This window comes from Halichoeres trimaculatus, unplaced genomic scaffold, assembly GCF_033239565.1.
Source record: "Halichoeres trimaculatus isolate MK-OKI-2021-1 unplaced genomic scaffold, fHalTri1.1 fHalTri1_scaffold_7, whole genome shotgun sequence".
Lineage (NCBI taxonomy): Eukaryota > Metazoa > Chordata > Actinopteri > Labriformes > Labridae > Halichoeres > Halichoeres trimaculatus.
In genome coordinates this window covers 4,417,712-4,437,470 of record NW_027437185.1, presented here as the reverse complement: position 1 = coordinate 4,437,470, position 19,759 = coordinate 4,417,712, and the positions used below count along the sequence as shown (strand labels likewise).

The following is a 19,759-nucleotide window of genomic DNA, read 5'->3' as shown; positions in this document are numbered from 1 at the left end:
GTTCAGCACAGCTGTGATTCCTTCCAGGGGCCAGAGGGGGCCGCTGCAGTCACGTTTATTGAAGGTATTTATTTATTTATTAGTTTTTTATCATCAGGAGGTAATCTGCTCCCAGCCTGAAGTTTAGGAGGACTTTATTCTACAAATATGTTCACACACACACACACACACACACACACACACACACACACACACACACACACACACACACACAAGTAGAGAGGGAGAGGCAGAGGGAGAGAGAGAGAGAGAGAGAGAGAGAGAGAGAGAGAGAGAGAGTGTGTGTGTGTGTGTGTGTGTGTGTGTGTGTGTGTGTGTGTGTGTGTGTGTGTGTGTGTGTGTGTGTGTGTGTGTGGCTCGAGCTCCAGCCAGACAGACGCCAGTGGAGTTGTGTGAGCATGAGCCCCCTCCGCTCTGTGAGCACTGGGTCTGATCTCAGGCTGCACACGCTGCTCTGATCCTGGACCTGCAGAGGACCCGGGGTAGGACCAGGACCGGGACTAGGACTAGGACCAGATTCAGTACTCAGGGCCCGGGACCTGCAGGATTCAAAGAGGGCAATGGTTTATTGTTATGATTATTCATAATATCTGTATGTAAGACCAGGAGCTCATTATCACAGCAGAGCCCCCTATTCTCCTCTTCCTCCCCCCCCTTTTCTTCATCATCATCATCATCATCATCATCATCATCATCATCATCATCATCATCATCATCATCATCATCTCTTTCATCATGCAGAGGAAGGATATCACTTAGACACTTCAGGCTTGAAGGCTGTCAGGAGGAGATTAAACACTAACTAATTGCACTCTTTCTGTTTGTGTGTGTGTGTGTGTGTGTGTGTGTGTGTGTGTGTGTGTGTGTGTGTGTGTGTGTGTGTGTGTGTGTGTGTGTGTGTGTGTGTGTGTAATATGCTGACTGTCTGAATCAGATCAGTGTGTTTCCCTCAGCTCCTCTGGTCTCTGTGATTCTCTCTAAAGTTTTTTGTCCATTCTTTAGCGGAGCAGCTGCAGCTCTGCAGCCGGCCTGTGCTCCGTGTGTGTGTGTGTGTGTGTGTGTGTGTGTGCTTAAGAGAGAGAGAGAGGGGTTGTGTGTGTCAGTGTGTGAGTGTGTGTGTGTGCGGGTTATTCACAGAGCTGCTATGCAGACTGAGTGGAGCCACAGTCAGACAGCCTCAGTGTGAGCTCAGAGAGAAACTCACAGCTGACGGAGCTCTGCAGGGACACAGCAGATGTTTCTCTGCTCTCAGAGCTGAACCGGACTGAAGTGGACTGCATGGTCTGAAGTGGACTAGAGTGGACTGCGTGGACTACAGTAGACCGTATGGACCAAAGGTGACTTTATGGACTAACGTGGACTAATGTGGGCTATTGTGGATTATTCAGGTCTGCAGACTGAGTGGAGCCACAAGGACACGCTGTGAGGTTTACACTTCAGGTGTTTGAATAAACCCTGAATCACAAAGCTCCACACAGACCTGGACCTGGACCTGGGCTTGAGTAGGAGTCCTTGGAGCTGCTATCAGTGATGCTCCCAGCAGGTGTAGCTTTGGGCAGGTGACAGAGACAGAGACCTTCATGCTGGTTTTAGAGTCAGTCTGTTTTTAGTCGACCCTCTGCAGACACCAGGAAACATGAAGAACCCCCATCAGCTGACCAACACCTGGACCAGGTCCATCAGCAAAGACCCGGTTCTGGTCTCTAACAAGAAGTTCAAGAGGAAGTCCAGAGAGCCCAAAAGACTTTTCAGTGACCCAGACCCCGACAGGACCAGGGCTTTCCCTGCAGACGGGTCTGATGTGGACTCAGCAGATGAGGGGGTTCCTTTTGGCAGGTTGGCCCCCCCACAGAGACAGCTGCTAGGGGCTGGGTCCAGGTCTGCAGGGATTCTATCTGAAGAGGATGGTGCGTCAGCTCACAGTGGGGCCTTGGACATGAGGATTGGGTTCAACGTGCCGTCCATCACCTCCAGACTGACCCAGGTACCCCCCTCCCCCCTCCCTGAGATCTCACACTGGCCCCCAACCATTTCCCAGCCCCTGACCCACAGACTCAGACTGAGCCGCTCCAGCCTCCCCCTGTCAGCACCCACCACCTCCAGCCTCTCCATGGAGCCACTCCTGTCAAGACCACCTGCAGCCATGCCTGGGTCCAGGACCTCCACAACCCCCCCAAACCCCCTGAGTCAGGAGCACCAGGAGACTCATGTTCAGCCCCACAGGGTAAGTGTGTTTGGCTCTGAGACTGAATCTCTGTGAGGGGAGGGGTCTTACTCAGCTTCACATTCTGGACCAAGTCAGACCTTCCTCTTTGGTAGGTTTGAGGGTCCACATCAGTCCTGACTGCTCCCCCTGCAGGTTTTAAGGTCCACATCAGTCTTGACTGCCCTCCTGCAGGTTTTAAGGTTCACATCAGTCTTGACTGCCCTCCTGCAGGCTTAAGGTCCACATCAGTCTTGACTGCTCCCCTTGCAGGTTTCAAGGTCCACATCAGTCTTGACTGCTCCTCCTGCAGGTTTCAAGGTCCACATCAGTCTTGACTGCTCCCCCTGCAGGTTTTAAGGTCCACATCAGTCTTGACTGCTCCCCCTGCAGGTTTTAAGGTCCACATCAGTCTTGACTGCTCCTCCTGCAGGTTTTAAGGTCCACATCAGTCTTGACTGCTCCTCCTGCAGGTTTTAAGGTCCACATCAGTCTTGACTGCTCCTCCTGCAGGTTTCAAGGTCCACATCAGTCTTGACTGCTCCCCCTGCAGGTTTTAAGGTCCACATCAGTCTTGACTGCTCCTCCTGCAGGTTTCAAGGTCCACATCAGTCTTGACTGCTCCCCCTGCAGGTTTTAAGGTCCACATCAGTCTTGACTGCTCCCCCTGCAGGTTTTAAGATCCACATCAGTCTTGACTGCTCCTCTTGCAGGGTTTAAGGTCCACATCAGTCTTGACTGCTCCTCTTGCAGGTTTTAAGGTTCACATCAGTCTTGACTGCTCCCCCTGCAGGTTTTAAGGTTCACATCAGTCTTGACTGCCCCCCTGCAGGTTTTAAGATCCACATCAGTCTTGACTGCTCCTCCTGCAGGTTTCAAGGTCCACATCAGTCTTGACTGCTCCTCCTGCAGGTTTCAAGGTCCACATCAGTCTTGACTGCTCCCCCTGCAGGTTTTAAGGTCCACATCAGTCTTGACTGCTCCTCCTGCAGGTTTCAAGGTCCACATCAGTCTTGACTGCTCCCCCTGCAGGTTTTAAGGTCCACATCAGTCTTGACTGCTCCCCCTGCAGGTTTTAAGGTCCACATCAGTCTTGACTGCTCCTCTTGCAGGGTTTAAGGTCCACATCAGTCTTGACTGCTCCTCTTGCAGGTTTTAAGGTTCACATCAGTCTTGACTGCTCCCCCTGCAGGTTTTAAGGTTCACATCAGTCTTGACTGCCCCCCTGCAGGTTTTAAGATCCACATCAGTCTTGACTGCTCCTCCTGCAGGTTATTAGGTCCACAACAGAGGCTGTTTACATGACAACAGTTTCAGGGTGAAAAACAAAAGTTTTGTTTCGTTTCAGCCGACCTTAAATGCACACCTTTGAAAACGGCCTCCAGAGGGGATTTTTCATGGCAACGTGTCTGCAGACACTTTTGCCGCTTAAACAGTAAGCCTGGCGTTTTTAGTGGAAACGCTGACGTCATTCTCCTCTTCACGGGAGTGCATACAACTCGCTCATTACGATTGTCGCAAAACACTGTGTTGTCCTTGTGCTGCTGAATCTGCTGACTGTCTTTAACAAAATGAGCATCTGTCGCTCCACTTCTGCTCTAAGCGTCCACCAATACTCCAGATGATTAGCTGCAGGTTTTAAGGCCCACATAAGTCCTGATTGCCCCCCTTGCAGGTTTTAAGGTTCACATCAGTCCTGACTGCGCCCCTGCACCACACTTAAATGAACTATGCCTGAGGTTTGTCAAGTGCCAGGTCTTTGTGAGTCCACAGAGAACTTGAAGCCTGTATGGTTTGACAGGAAGTCAAAAAGTTCCTTTAATGTAAAAATTTTGACACAGCAACATTTAGAGAGCAACAAACCTGAACCCAACCAACAGTCTGTTTCAGTGAGTCTGGACCAAGGAAACCTGATCCCTTTATTGCCTTTTGTTGGTGAAATGTGAATGAAAAAAGGTTCAAGATGAGTTTGATGATCAGACTTTCTTTCAGGAGTCTCCCAGGAAAAGAGCCGGGGTGACTGCTGACGAACCCAGCCCTGGATTTGGACCTGGACCTGGGCCTAGTCCTGGATCTGGACGTGTTCCCGAGGTAAAAGCCATCCAGCAGACTCGAAGACTTCTAGCTAACGCCAGAGAGAGGACCAGAGTGCACACCATCAGTGCTGCATTTGAGGCTCTGAGAAAGCAGGTCAGGACGAAACACACACACACACACACACACACACACACACACACACACACACACACACACACACACACACACACACACACACGCACAGTTAAGTTTTTTTCATACTCATCCTTCACACGCTGAAGATGATTGGTGGAAGGAGACATATATGTCATCAGTATGTTAATTATGATCTAATTATATGGTATTTTCAGGTGTGTGTATGTGTGTGTGTGTGTGTGTGTGTGTGTGTGTGTGTGTGTGTGTGTGTGTGTGTGTGTGTGTGTGTGTGTGTGTGTGTGTGTGTGTGTGTGTGTGTGTGTGTGTGGAAGGGTTACATTGTGTTCTCTCCTGTAAAGTCTCTGTTTAGATGGAGCTCTCTGAGTGCAGGCTCTCACACACAGGTGTGTGTGCAGGTCTCCTGGCTGGCCGTCAGCTTGTCAGTCACGTTAAGCCCCTCCTCTTTGTGTGCAGGTTCCGTGTTACTCGTACGGGCAGAAGCTGTCCAAGCTGGCCATCCTGAGGATCGCCTGTAACTACATCCTGTCACTGGCTCAGCTGGCAGAGCTGGACTACAGTCCAGACCGCAACAGTCTGAGCTTCTCTGAGTGTGTAGAGCAGTGCACCAGAACCCTGCAGGCTGAAGGACGCAGCAAAAAGAGGAAGGTAAAAACAAATGTGAAAGAACTAAGAAAGAATATATGTATATATATATATATATATATATATATATATATATATATATATATATATATATATATATATTTATATATATGCTCAAAGGCAACCTGATAATAGAATAAAGTCCTCCTAAACTTCAGAGGAAGCTCTGACTGCACACAGGTGGATGCACAGTGGTCCACTCATCCACTCATGCAGTGCTAGTGAGCCAGTGACACTGGATACTTTTTGAAAGAGTTCAGCCAACCAGTACAAAAACTGTGCCAATACCAGTACCAGAACCAATACCAGTACCAGTACTGTTGTCAATTCTGATACTAATGTTAATACAGATACCATACCAGTGTTGTGCCAGTTCACACAGAAAGTGAGTTAGCTTAAAGTTCAGTCCACGCCAATTTAAATGAACTAGTTCACGATCATTTTTTCGCTACATGTTCTCTTTTTCAGTAGAGCCATCTGTGCTTTAATCCATATCCCTGGAGGTTAATCTACAAATAAATGAATCCCTGTATCCTGTTAAAGCATCACAGACAGAAAAATCGTAACGGTATATGTGGACTGTCAAAGCCATGCTGAACACCTTCCATCACCTCTCTGCAACTCCCCTCATCTCTCTGCACCTTTGGGTGCTTCTCAGTTTATGGGTGGCCGCTCATTGCCCTAGAAGTGAACTTCTCCCTGTTCATGAGTTATAAACAGACAAATACAGACATTGATAGAGATACCAATATAACTTAGACACCAATACTGATTCTGCTACCATTACTGACACTTGATATCAGTGCTGACAGTCGCTAGGTTTACATACACACAGTGGCCCGAATAAGGTTATAGCTTGATCACAAAGCCAAAGCAAAAGGACTAGTCTTGTCTGTGTACACATACAGAGAAGAGAATCGGACTTCTGGCCGTGAAAGTCTCATTCCACTTCAATAGGTGGCGCTGTGTCCTTTTTTCGATGATCAAAGGTGCACGTGTATCAAAGTAGCTTTAGTTCACGTGGATAGAAAACAGCATTCTAACAATGGTGGATATGGTTGATGTTTGGAGCAAGTAACAGCCATGTTAGAGCCTGAAACCTAACAATGACGCAAAATGTAATTAAAATTTTAATAAAACCCTTAATGTCATACCTTTTTGCCCAAAACACAACAGCTAGTTACATTTAGGGTTTGATAAAACATTTTTTAATAAGATTTTACTACTTTATCGACCAGTTGTTGCATTTAGTTTTTATTACATTTTTTGTTACATTTCAGGTCATTTTCCCATTTAAAGTAGTTGCATTTCTGGCTCTAACAAGCCCTGTCCTTTTCTGTAAAAGTGTAAGGCAGGTACGTTTATTTATGTGGCAGAGGCGGCAGCTTACAGGGGTAGGGGTGGGGGAGATCATCAATTAATATTTCAATGGTTACGAGCGAATATCCCATAGCTCTTGTACTTTAAATGCCTATCACTAACACAGATTCTGAAACCAATATCAATGCAGCTAGTGATGCAGATAAACTCACACAGACTCTGAAACTGATGATGTTTCTGACACTGGTACTCATGCAAAAAGATACCAGTACCATTACTGTTGCAAATGCAGATAACAGTGCTATTACTACATATAGATATACCAATACACTAGGTACAAAGACACTGATACTAATGCTACACAGATACCATTACTGATGTAGCAGCTGGGACTGATACTATTCCAGATATCAGCTCACAGGCTGATCCCACCTCAGATATGCCACCATAAAGACTCCCAAACTCATGCTGGTGCCGATATTAGTTCTAAAATTAACTTCTACCCTAAATAAACTGAACAACATCTTTTTAAAGAAATAGTGAAACGTGAACACTGGTGGTCGTACTGCAACAGTAAGACCTTAAGAACACAGCAAATACACACATTAATGAATACAGTTTAAATCCAATGGCTCCAAAACATCTGAACACATCCACAGCGTCCTGTGTCAACAAATGTGTGTGAGTGTGTGTGTGTGTGTGTGTGTGTGTGTGTGTGTGTGTGTGTGTGTGTGTGCTTGTGTGTGTGTGTGCTTGTGTGTGTGTGTGCGCATGTGTGTTAGAATCCTTCGCTCACTTTGTGCTGCTACACTCTGCACTCATGTTGCCCTTTAGATGTAAACTAGCTGAGGGCTGTTTCTGTGTGTGTGTGTGTGAGTGTGTGTGTGTGTGTGTGTGTGTGTGTGTGTGTGTGTGTGTGTGTGTGTGTGTGTGTGTGTGTGTGTGTGTGTGTGTGTGTGTGTGTGTGTGTGTGTGTTCTCAGTCCCAGACACCAGATGTTTAGAGTGGAGGGGAAGTGGAGCTGGCGCCATGAAGGGCAGAGGGCAGAGAGAAGGCACGCGAACTGAAACCACACACACACACACACACACACACACACACACACACACACACACACACACACACACACACACACACACACTGCTGGCACATTCCCCAGCAGTCTCTGCAGCACATTCTCTCCCTCTCTCTGCAGGCCATCTGCTCCAGCATACTTTGAAACAAGGAGGGGAAAAAACACAGTCATCATCAGCCTGTCAGACAGCAGCAGCTGCTGGTGTGTGTGTGTGTGTGTGTGTGTGTGTGTGTGTGTGTGTGTGTGTGTGTGTGTGTGTGTGTGTGTGTGTTGAAATGTTTTTTATTCTCTCAGAGACGCTCAGTCTGAGCGCTCTGTTAGCAGGAAAATAGTTTTGTTTCTTTTGAAACTGAAGCAGCGTTAAAGCTGCAGCTCAGGCTGAAACAGAGGGATGGCTGCTGGTCTCCATCCAGATCCACTTAGATCCTTCTGTTTATGAATTATAACATTATTAAAATAAGGCATTATGGCTTTTAATACTCAAATATATATAATATATAAAGTTTTTTCTGCGTGCTGTTAATATGGATCAGTTGTAAAAGTTATACTGATCCATGCGGAGACAGAGAGCTCCAACACAACCAGACTCACTAAGGCCAGAACCACCATCACTGGGTGAATAACCCATAGACTGTAAATAGAGTGGACAGCATCTTTGGAGAGTCTAATCTCTTCTTGGCTCTCCCTCCCGACATGTTTTACAATCCCAGAGAAAAATACACAAGACCGTCAGCTGTCAATCACCGTTCCAACCTATGTTTGATGAGCTTTTTTTCCCCTATTATTTTCTTTTACTTTTTCAATCAATTAATAGTTAAACATGATGTGAAGCCTCATTTTTAACCTCATATCTAATGAAAATAAAACTTTTCAAAAAAAAAAAAAAAGAGGGCTTGAATACAAGGCAGCCAAATGATATCTTCAAACCACCACAACAATCTGACTTTAGAATCATTTCTCCCAAGTGCATTAATTTTTTAAAGTTTGACCACAGCCCATCTGGAATGACTGGGTAGATGGATTTTTTGACCTATACAGCAGCCAGCCACCAGGGGAGCAGTTTTGTTGCGACCTCACTTTGGGCCGAGCAAGATGACTTCCATTTTTTTTTTTTTTTTTTTTACAGTCTATGGAAAAACCAGGACTGGACACCAGAACAGAGCTTACTTGAGTCCAGAAGCAGGTGCACCAAAGACATAGACCAGTCTACCTTTAAACCAGAACCAGATAGACCAGATAAATGATGAGCATTTGTTAGTTCAACTTTAAGGTGTCCATCACTTAATATTACACCATCAAAAATATACACGTAGGATCATCAAAGTGTACCCTGACAGGACTTCTAGATCCAGATCCAGAATGTGGTCTCAGAGGAAATGCTGTGGACTGGTGAAGCAGTGACTGATGATGATCAAATGAGCTTGAATTGTTTGGGCCTGTAACTGATGGTACACAGTTGAATTAACGTTCAATTGTGTTGTTTTGCCCATGATCCCTTAAAAAAAAACTAATTCAAGCTGAAAACAAGAAAAATATTTTTCCCAAATTTACCATGAATTTTTTTTAGAAAAAATGATTTAAGAGGACAGGAGCAGAACCCTGAACATTTCCTCTGGTGCTGAGCTAAAACTCCACCCAGACATCTACAGGAAACTCCCCACCTCTCTACAACCCTAAGACCAGAACCAGACTCACCAGAGACCAGATTCTGACCCTTTTGAGACAAGAACAAGACTCACTGGATCAAAGAACCTCACAGGAGATGAGAACCAGACTCACTGAAGGCAAAAAAATAGAAACAGAGACCTGAGCCTGACTTAAAGAGGACCAGATCCCTTACTCACTAAAGATTAGAACCAGACTCACTGAAAACAAAAACCAGATACAGAGACCTGAACCTGACTTACAGAGGACCAGATCCTGACTTAAAGAAGACCAAGTCCTGATTTATAGCGGACCAGGTCCTCACTTACAGAGGAATGGATCCTGACTTAAAGAGGACAAGATCCTGACTTATAGAAGATCAGATCCTGACTTAAAGCAGACCAGATCCTGACTTGCAGAGGACAAGATCCTGACTTATAAAGGATAAGATCCTACTTCCTAACAGACCAGATCCTGACTTATGGAGGAAGTTACTTACTTATAGAAGACCAGATTCCGATTCATAACAGACCAGATCCTGATTTATAGAGTAAAAAAAAAACTGACCTACAGAAGACCAGATCCTGATTTAGAGGGGACCAGATCCCGACCAATAGATGACCAGATCCTGACTTAAAAGAGAACAAAATTCTGACTTATAGAAGAATAGATCCTTATTTGTAGCAGGCCAGATTCTGACTTACAGAAGAATAGATCCTTATTTGTAGCAGGGCAGATTCTGACTTACAGAGGACAGGTCCAGGACTTAAGAAAGACCAGTTTCTGATTTATAGCAGACCAGATCCTGACTTATAAAGGTCAAAATCCTTGATTTATAAAGGACAAGATTTTGATATATAGCAGATCAGAACCTGACTTTCAGAGGACAAGATCCTGACTTATAGAGGACAAGATCTTGACCTATAGAAGAATAGATCCTGACTTATAGCAGACTAGATCCTGACTTATAGAGGACCAGATCCTGACTTATAGAGGACCAGATCCTGACTTATAGAAGACCAGATCCCTATTCACTTGAGCCTATAACTAGACTCTCTTGTTTCAAGACCAGACCCACTGGAGACCAGATCAGACTCACCCACCTGAGACCTAGACCAGACTAACAGTCAAAATTAGATCCTCATATACTTGAGACCTAAACCAGACTCACTTGAGACTTGAGTAAGGCTCACTTGAGACCAGAACTAGACTTACCTGTTTTGTTTTATGGCAGTCTCAGGCCTCAGACTGCTCTGAGCCCTGTGAAGTCCACATGGGCTCTAATGAACCGGTTCATCGTCATGTGTCATATCTGAAACCTTGAGCTCAGGTCATGGTCTAATGATAGAACTAGCTTCTGTTCTCCAGTCCAGCCCCCATGCTTCACCCCCTTGTCTTCAGTCACTGACCATACTGTCTGCTTCAGCCAATCAGATTGTACTGATGTGTGGACATGTGACCTGGTCTCTGACACCTTTCCTTTCCTTGGGTTGTTTCAGGAGTGAGCCTGACATTTGGACTCTGGACCTGGATCTGGACTCTGGACACAGAAGGACTTTGGGATGGTTTCTGGATGTTCCAGTGGTTTTCTCTCATCGGGATCTAATATCAGCACTTACCAGGAACAGGATTATTTTAATGTGACGTTCAGCTGATGAAGGAGCCTGCTCCGGTGGACGACCTTTGACCTTTGCTGCTTCGTGAAGATGAAGACGTGATCATTAGTGAAATGATGAAGCTCATCTCATCAGACGGACTAAACCCTCAGTTTACTGACATGGAGACTGTAAAAGCTCATTCACTCACTCACTCACTCACTCACTCACTCATCCTTTCACTAAGCCAGCAGTGTTAATAGTTTACTTTTATAACGTGTTACAGACTCTGTCAGTCCATGTTTTTCTCTGTGAATAAAAACATTAACTGAAGATCGTCTCTGTGTCTTAAGACTCTGACGGACCTGAGAAACATCATTTTACACTTTATTTTTTGATTCATTCATTATTTATTTGACACTGCTTCAGTCTCTTGAGAGTGAATCAGAGTACAGTGCTAAAATCTCCTACTTCTGCCCTTGCTCTCATTATTTTGAGTGGATTGGTGCATTCCCACAGACAGTATAGAAGAACACAGTGCACTTTGATTTCTCAGCCCCACCCAAAATGGTCAAACACTTCTCTCCAAACTGGCTCTATAGAGGAAGTGGGGGCTAAGCATCAAATAATGGTTGATAGATGCAACCAATAAAGAATAGGAGAACACCTGGGAATGGTTGTGAAATGTGTTTGTAGTGTCTGGTGAGTGCGTAACCCCAGTGTAAGGACACAATGCTGGATGCTCAGACTTAGCATGTGCAACTTTTCAAACCTCTACATATTCATATGTTAGTGAAATCTGTGAATCTGTCTGTAAACTGATGAAAAGATTCTGTTCTAAAAACTAGCTCTACATTTTAATGAGACTAGCTGAAATGATGAGGTCATCACATAAGGATCTCCTAACTGGTTCATGACATAATGGAGGGGCAGGCCTCAAACACCAAGGTCTGCCACAGGTAAGCCCCTGACAGACCTCCAGAGGGCTGGCCAATTAAGCCGCGTTTCCACCTAGCAGTCCGGTTCGGTTCAGTACGGTTTGGCACAGTTTGGTACAGTTAAACCTGATCCTGTTTGGTAGGCGGCGTGTAAGCCAGATGCCGAAAGCTGCAGCTGTTTAACAATAGCGTGACGCCTTATCAGCACAACACATTTTACCCCACTAATAAATCCAACAAAGAAGAAACATGTGACACTGTATCAAAGAGTGCAGATGGAAGACATGCAGCATTTTGTCCTCTCTGTGATTGACATGTAGCTCTTTGACACGAAGTGCAATCAAGCTTTGTTTCAGAGAAGTCTGTGTGCCACCAGGAGAAATGCAGCCGCTGTCACACGGTAAGTGACAATTCGTTTGCCCAATCAACAGTCTGCACCTTCTGAGAATGGATCAGTACAGTCTGGCACCCCTACAAAAGTGGGACGGCTCGACTCAGTTATATGGGGATCTGTCCCGGGATTAGTCAGTGGAAATGCAACAAAATGTGCCCTGAACCAAACCAGTCTGCTTGGTGGAAAAGCAGCTTTAGCGTGAAGGGGGTTTGTGGATCAGGGAGCCTAAAGCCCCATGTCCACCAAACAGTCCAGTATGGATCAGTACAGTTTGGTACAGGTTGGATCAGTGAAGCCTGATGCTGTTTGCCAACTGTGCCCTTCTTGGTAGGTGTATGCCAATGGCTGCATCAGGTACATACTAGCAGCATGAGGGCATAGCAGCGCAACACAGTATACCCTAATGAGTCAAACAAGGAAAAAATGCAACACAGTAATCAAAGAGTAATAATGGAAGACATCCAGCAGTTTGTCTTTGTGATTGGTATGTGGCTCTTTGTTACAAAGAACAATCAAGATTTATTTTTCTCATCGCTGTCGCACACAAAGTGACGATTCTTTTGACCAATCAATGGACTGCAGTGTTTCTAGCTCCATCTTCTGGGGTCAGATCTGTATGTCTAGCACCTCAACAGAAGGGGACCAAAAAGTGGGTTTGAGTCAAAGCAAAACGCCAAAAAATGCATGCTATACCAAGATGAGCTGAACTGACCACTTTTTCAGCAGGGAGAAAAAAAACGGTAAGGATACTACGGGGTCACCAGAGGGACAAAATAAAAAAGGACGATACTCTCTTCTTAACTTTTCTCTATCTTATTTGTCTTTGCGTCTTCCACAGGAGTAGGGAGAGCCAGTAACAGGTCTGTGCACATGATTCACCTACAGTAAAGGAAGACCCGTCAGGGTACACACTATCATTAACGTTGACTCATCTCCTATGATTGGCATGTTGAGTAATGTTAAATCAAGCAGTCTGAGCCCTCACAGACGGGTTTTTATCAGTTTTTGGATTTAAAAAAAATCATGGATCATGTCTCATGGGATTTGTTTTGGACTGGAAGTCTGTGGTGCTTGTGATAAAGCTGCTTCTGTACATTCTGTGTGTCATTCAACAACGTGTGAAACAAAAGAACAAACCTTATAAACTTGACAGTTTATACTCTGGTATTTAGTCAGAGAAATAAGAACAGGCTTCATCTGCATTAGTAACTTGTGCAGAGGTGCATACTGCCACCTGCTGTTTAGGACCAAACACTGCATTACCCTAAATGAGCTGCTCATTAGAGGACAGGGGATTCACCAACTGCTCTTAGGAAGTCTTTTTTCATAATCTGCATAGTGTGGAGTAATAATCCTCAAACTCTGGATATATAATCTCAAGAGTTCAGATTATTGCTATAAAAAAAATCTGGAATAGGAGGTATTTAAATACAGACATCTGTAAATATGTTAGGCTCAGGAATATGGCTCACAAACACCAACAGACTCCTGACGAACTTTCTCAAATAGACTTTTATTTTGAAAGGATCTATTAAGGAAACAAGGTGACAGTTTTATTTACTGAGAACTCTGACTTTCCAGTTTATGAGAAACAAAATTTTGCATGACACCACCCTGATGAGGTTTAATGTTGAACTTTGAGTGATGAAGTAAAAACATAGGTCACTGAGTCCAAAGTCTGCTTCAAACCCACACAGGAACCTGTTCTGCTGTGGACTGGACCCACCTGAGGCAGGGTTTCCTGCTTTAGCATCAAGCTTAATATTTGACTAGTGTGAGAGCTCCATCAGTCAGCTCACCACTGCTCATGTCCTCACTCCAAACCACATCACCAGCACCTGACCTGTCCCAGTTTTGGCTTCATTTGTCTTCACAGAGGAGTGAGGTGCACCATCCCTTTTTCCACAGAGTCCCTGTCCTGGAGATCTCTCTGTCCCTCCTCCCTTTACATCGGGAGGTTACCCATCAGGATCTCCTCTCTGAAGTCCTCATGGCAGCAGCTGTGGGTTTGGAGCTGACTGCTAAGCTCTTCTCTGTTCAGTGAAAACCTCCAGGTGAGATGTTCTTAACAGACTTCCCTCTCAGGTGCATCTAGATTTATCTCAGTGCTGCCTGAGATCACACTCACATCTGTTCCTGTGTATCAGAGCGCATTGATTACAGTGATCACTAATGTTTGATAACAGAGTTTAATCTGATCAGACAGGATGTGTGATCTGACTGAGAGCCTCGCTGAGAGCCTCTGAGCTCAGATCAGCTGAGTAAACAGGTCTGTGTCAGAGACAGGAAGGCTGAGAGCAGACAAGATCAACCACACAGACAGCAGCTCATCATCAGCTCCTCCTGACAGACAGACAGACAGACAGACAGACAGACAGACAGACAGACAGACAGACAGACAGGTCAGAGGAGGGTTCATTCAGTCCTCGTCCTCCTCCTCCTCTTCCTCACAGTCAGAGTGAGGGTCAGCGCGTCACCACACACACATCCAGGATACAGAACCGAGCTCTGCAGGTGGGACACGGGACCCGGCTGGACAGCCAGGTCTCAGGTCTCTGCTGGTCCTGACGACTCGCAAACCATCGACCCAGACAGGACAGGCACCACATGGGTCTGCAGAAACACTGCTGACACTCTGAGTCCAAGTCTGCAACACACCAGGCAGAAACTGTGATACACACACACACACACACACACACACACACACACACACACACACACACACACACACACACACACACACACACACACACACACACACACACACACACACCCACACATTTTTAGACATACTCACACTCACACACAGTGTTACCTTCAGTGTTGCAGAGTGTGACCAGTTTGCTGTTGGCAGGAACCTGCATACAGCCAATACACGGCTCCAAATCCTGAAAACACACACAAACATTACTACAGGGTGACATTTAAAAACTTGCTGTATGTGTGTGTGTGTGTGTGTGTGTGTGCGTGTGTGTGTGTGTGTGTGTGTGTGTGTGTGTGTGTGTGTGTGTGTGTGTGTGTGTGTGTGTGTGTCTGTGAGAAGGGGAGAGACTAGGGTACCTGTCCACTGGGCAGTGTGTAGGGGGGATTGAGCTCCACCTGAGCCCTGAAGGTGTCCAGGAAGAGCTCACTGATGGTCTGATGGATCACCACGTTGGCAGAGCTCCTGATGGGGGCGTGAAGCTTCTCCCTGAGCTCTGAGTACTCTGTGGAGTTCACACTGACACAGGAGGGGCAGGGTTACTATAACAATAGGCCTGCAACGATTGGTCCACATAACTGTAAAAAATTCATCGACACAAATTTGAACAGTTGACGTGTCATGTTATTGTTTTTATTGTTGTTGTCATATGGTGAAATGAAATACCAGGCGGTAAATGCTCATCTGTAACTTCAGTTCACTGTGTGAGGCTCCACGTTAACAGATACTTTTATGGGAGAAGATCACCAAGTTTATACATGAGGAATATTGCTGAAGAAATATCTCCATGCCCCGACAGCACTGTGCGCCGACGGAGGCTCTACATCCCCGGCTTGGACAGACTGACCGCTCCCGGAGTTTAGTGCCTGATAACGTGATTAAGACAGTCTCCTTCGCTCTGTTACGGACAGTTGTTCAGGATCTGAGTCACACTCAACTAGAGTCAAAACTCCCCTAACTTTTGAAAAAAAAGCAACAGGAGGAGGGGCAGAGAGCTACGGAAGAGTATTAGGGCCACCCGTGAGAAAAATAAAGAAAAAAGTCGACATGTTGAGAAAAAAGTCGACATGTAAAGGAAAAAGTCGAAACGTAGAGAATAAAGTCGGAATATAATGTCGAGAATATAGCTGAAATAGGATGTCGAGAAAAAAAGTCTAAATATGATGTTGAGAATAAAGTCTACATACAATGTAGAGAAGAAAAAAAATCAACATGCAATGTCTAGAAAAAAGTCGATGTCTCCTTCGTTCCGTCCCAGTTCTCGATAAATCCAGTGAGGAGAACGACAGAGGTGCATGCTGTAACATGGAGTGTAAAGTAAAGAGCAAGTTCCTGAAGTTTAACAACTACGTGAGCACTTTATCGTTTATCATATCATTAGTCTTGTTGTTCAACCTGACATAATTCAAGTAGTCAACACTAAAGCATCTGAAGCTAATCCCGACTTTATTCTTGACATCCTATTTCGACTTTATTCCCGCTGTTATATTCCGACTTTATTCTCAACATTTCAACTTTATTCTCGGCATTCTATTTCGACTTTATTCTCGCTATTATATTCTGACTTTTTTCTCAATATTTCGACTTTTTCCTCTTCATTTCGACTTTTTTCTCAAGTGCATGGTGAAAAAGAAAATTCTGCCCCCTCTAATTATATTTGTCTCACCGGTGGCCCTAATACCCTTCCATAGAGTGCGCATGAGCGAAGTGGAAGTAGCCTATGTAGAGAAACGAAACAAAACGCGTTTTTATGGAGAGCTGGGAGAGAGTCAGGCGGGATCATACAGAGACCAAAGCAAGCCCCAAGAAGTAAAGAAACATTAGAAAATAAGCCCAAAGTCACTAATAAGCGGTCCGTCCAACACTGCAAACAGTAACTTAATTTTCTTGTTACCTGCTTCATTCAGTTTGAGACTTATTTATTTATTTTATTTTGTATTGTACTTATATTTTTATTTCATCATGAATGAAATAAAGACAAACAAACAAACATGGCACAGGGCTGACCATTCAGAGGAGAGAACCTAACTCTGGATAAATGCAGTGACAATGCAACACACGGGTTGAATTTTAAAGGTCTGCACATTTTAAAGGTCAAATAAGGTTCAAACACAAAATAATCGTGATTAATCAACTGATTGAACAAAATAACCAATAGATTAGTCGACATTTAGAATAATAGTTAGTTGCAGCCCTACACATAACACACACACACATCTGTGTGCACAGGCTTAGGCACAGGTGTGTGTACCTGATGTGGAAGGATCTGGCTGCGGGGTTGATGCTGTCCACTCTCAGGGTGAGGATCTGCATGGGGGAGGGGGAGTCGGGATTCAGCTGGTGCTGTCTGGACTCTGTGACGGTCACATGGCACTCTGACTGCAGGACCATGTAGACATGATAGGTGGTCACCTGAAACACACACACACACACACACACACACACACACACACACACACACACACACACACACACACACACACACACACACATACACACGCACACACACACGTACAGGTGTGAAGACAGAGAGCTATGCTCAAAGCGTCAGACTCTCCAGATTCATCCTATGGAACATCAGGCTCATCAGTCCCCGGTACCAAAGGGGGAGACTCCTCCTGGGACCAGGGTTAGTCTTTCTTCAGAAAGAAAGGGCTCTTTGAAGACTGGTCCAGACCTTCTTGGGGATTCTCTCTTTGAGATATCCAGCTTCATCAACTCACGTCTCATTTGAACAGATCTTAACCCCCCACCCCCCACTCTATGAGTGTGTTTGTGTGTGTGTGTGTCTCACCTTCAGCACCCAGCTGTCAGTGATGATGACTCGGGCTCCTGGAGCTCCTGTAGCAAACTTATCGATGCGTCTGAACTCGGTGTTGACGCTGGAGGCCACAGAGCCCCACGTGGAGTGTGGGGGCCTGACGTGGGCCTGCAGGGCCCGGCTGATGGGATGGTAGGTCCAGTTACGGCGGGACCAATAAATGACAAGAACCCAGGCGAGCAGCTGGAGGCCGAGAGAGAAGAGCAGGAACGTCCTCCAACCATCAGTCACCTGGACCAACAGCAAGAGACAGGAGGATGAACCAGGATCAACACAGAGCTCAGAGGACCAGAAACACAGCAGGGGCCTCGTGTACAGAGACTTGCGTGGGTGACATGAGACGCACAAAAATATCCAGATGACCCATGACTAAGCCCCCATTTTAATATGCACATCATATGTAAATGAGCCCTGTACCTGAGATTTTCCTCTTCGCACAATCAGAAATTTGAAAAGAGAATGAGTGAGATGGAGAAAAAAAAAGCATTTCATGGAAGGTGAAATTGAAGGTGCTACTCACTGAAGTTGAGGCGTACAAAAGTGGGCTTTCAGCATCAAACACAAGAGGAGTGAAGGGAGAGTGTGTGAGTGCAAACGTGTGCCATGGAAAAGGTGAGGCTGATAGAGGCTTACAACTCTTTACACACGGGGTTATTAACATGAGTACTTTGCATACAGAGGCGATCAGGCGCTTGTTAGAAAGATCTTGAGCTGAAACATGCGTACGTCTGTCATGAAGTTGGCGAGAGGCACTGCACATTTCCACTGTCATTTTACACTTGATACGTCTGAACTTTGCAGTAAAAAAAAAATGTATGCCACGTTTTTGTGCTCACGCACTCTTGGTACATGAGGCCCCAGGTCTGTAGTCTTTAGTCCAAGACGCAGGAGCCTGACGACAGCACAGCTCCAATTCAGGATCCTGATGTCCTGATCTTTACCTCACAATGTTTACTGAGACTGAGCCAGTTCAGAGTCTAAGTTCACCTTTGGGTTTGAAAAGGAACGATAGTCTGTATACGCAATGATACATGATGTACAACATAATAAACACTTTTTTTAAATCTACAATAAAATGATAAACACTATGTTTATTTACATCAGCTGACAGACAGACAGACCTGGAAGATGTATGTCAGGTTTTTCTCAGGAGCAGCGAGACACATGCCCATGTAGTAACCTGCAGAGTAGAACAGCGGTGTTAACATCGTTAGAAGAGTCAGAGCTGACGATAGATTAGAAAAAAGTAGATCAGCCTCATCCATCCGCTGCTCTGAGAGCTCGCATACCTTAATCTCTGAGGTGATGCTTTTTAATCTGGTTCTCATTGACTACATTACAGTTTATATAACATGATCTGGTTTACAAGACTACATTTTGAGGAGTACCTCAGACTTTATAAAACATTATCTGGTTTGTTTAGATGTTACCCGGTTGAAAAGGGGACCCTACCACGAACATGACCTGGTTTATAAACAACACATGACCTCAACATGATGTGTATGATGACACAGTAAAGCCTGCATCAGCCTGTATATAAAGCGCTGGTTTCAGATTTTAAGAATGTTTTAAGAGCAGTATTCAGAACAGGAATCTGTAGCTCAGTCCCTACCCAGAGGCAGGGCGGAGTGAACCAGCACGGTGACGCTGGTCCTGCGGACGTGGTACGAGGTAAAGTCCACATCCTCACTGCCGAGCCAGGAACTGAACAGGTTCTGTACGGTGAGACCAGCGGACCGGAACTCCGTGGGAGTGAACACGAAGCAGAGACAGAACACGATGTAGGCGAGGGAAAAACTCAGCTCCGGACTCTCCATAGCTGGAGCCGGACCCGTACGTGGTGCCGGACCACAGGGTTGTTTATCCTGCTTCACTTCCGCGTCTCTTTCTTTTTCTCTGCCGTGAGGCAGCACATACCTGGACAGAGGTTTGTGTACTGCCACCTGCTGGTCCGAGAAGACATTACAAATCACACTGTGCAGGTGGAGCATGGTGTGGAGGAGAAACAGCAAACAAACTAAGACAAGTCGATCCGTGAGCACGAAATTTGTGCTAATTTTACTTCACTTGCAATGTTTTCTAATATTTCAATCATAAATGTATGAAAACACAATGTGTCATGTTCAGGGGCGTATTTAGTAGGGGGCCCAAGGCAAACCCAGTCAACAGGGCCCTCCATGTCCTTGTAACTCATCTTCCTCAGAGCTAGACTGGCCTTCCCTGGGTCCACTGT

The 19,759-nt window shown here is 45.3% G+C and overlaps 2 protein-coding genes across 3 annotated transcripts; one reads left to right on the top strand and one right to left on the bottom strand.

The window, feature by feature from the left end:
• The first annotated feature begins 418 nt into the window (after window positions 1-418).
• atoh8 (atonal bHLH transcription factor 8) lies at window positions 419-10,980 on the top strand. 2 transcript variants are annotated; one of them, XM_074674446.1, is made up of 5 exons: window positions 419-563; window positions 935-2,224; window positions 4,196-4,393; window positions 4,850-5,041; window positions 10,577-10,980. In XM_074674446.1, exons 2-5 carry the CDS (start codon window positions 1,637-1,639, stop codon window positions 10,580-10,582), a joined length of 984 nt encoding a protein of 327 aa, XP_074530547.1. In that variant the 5' UTR covers window positions 419-563; window positions 935-1,636; the 3' UTR covers window positions 10,583-10,980. The 2 variants fall into 2 exon arrangements, with proteins under 2 accessions (XP_074530547.1, XP_074530546.1); XM_074674445.1 differs by lacking the exon at window positions 10,577-10,980 and adding an exon at window positions 7,341-7,413.
• Window positions 10,981-13,534: 2,554 nt separating this feature from the next.
• Window positions 13,535-19,404, bottom strand: tmem129 (transmembrane protein 129, E3 ubiquitin protein ligase). The gene is made up of 7 exons (XM_074674170.1): window positions 19,139-19,404; window positions 18,648-18,706; window positions 17,500-17,757; window positions 16,957-17,117; window positions 15,065-15,224; window positions 14,820-14,892; window positions 13,535-14,651 (listed from the first exon to the last, which is right to left on the bottom strand). Exons 1-7 carry the CDS (start codon window positions 19,341-19,343, stop codon window positions 14,470-14,472), a joined length of 1,098 nt encoding a protein of 365 aa, XP_074530271.1. The 5' UTR covers window positions 19,344-19,404; the 3' UTR covers window positions 13,535-14,469.
• Window positions 19,405-19,759: the final 355 nt, after the last annotated feature.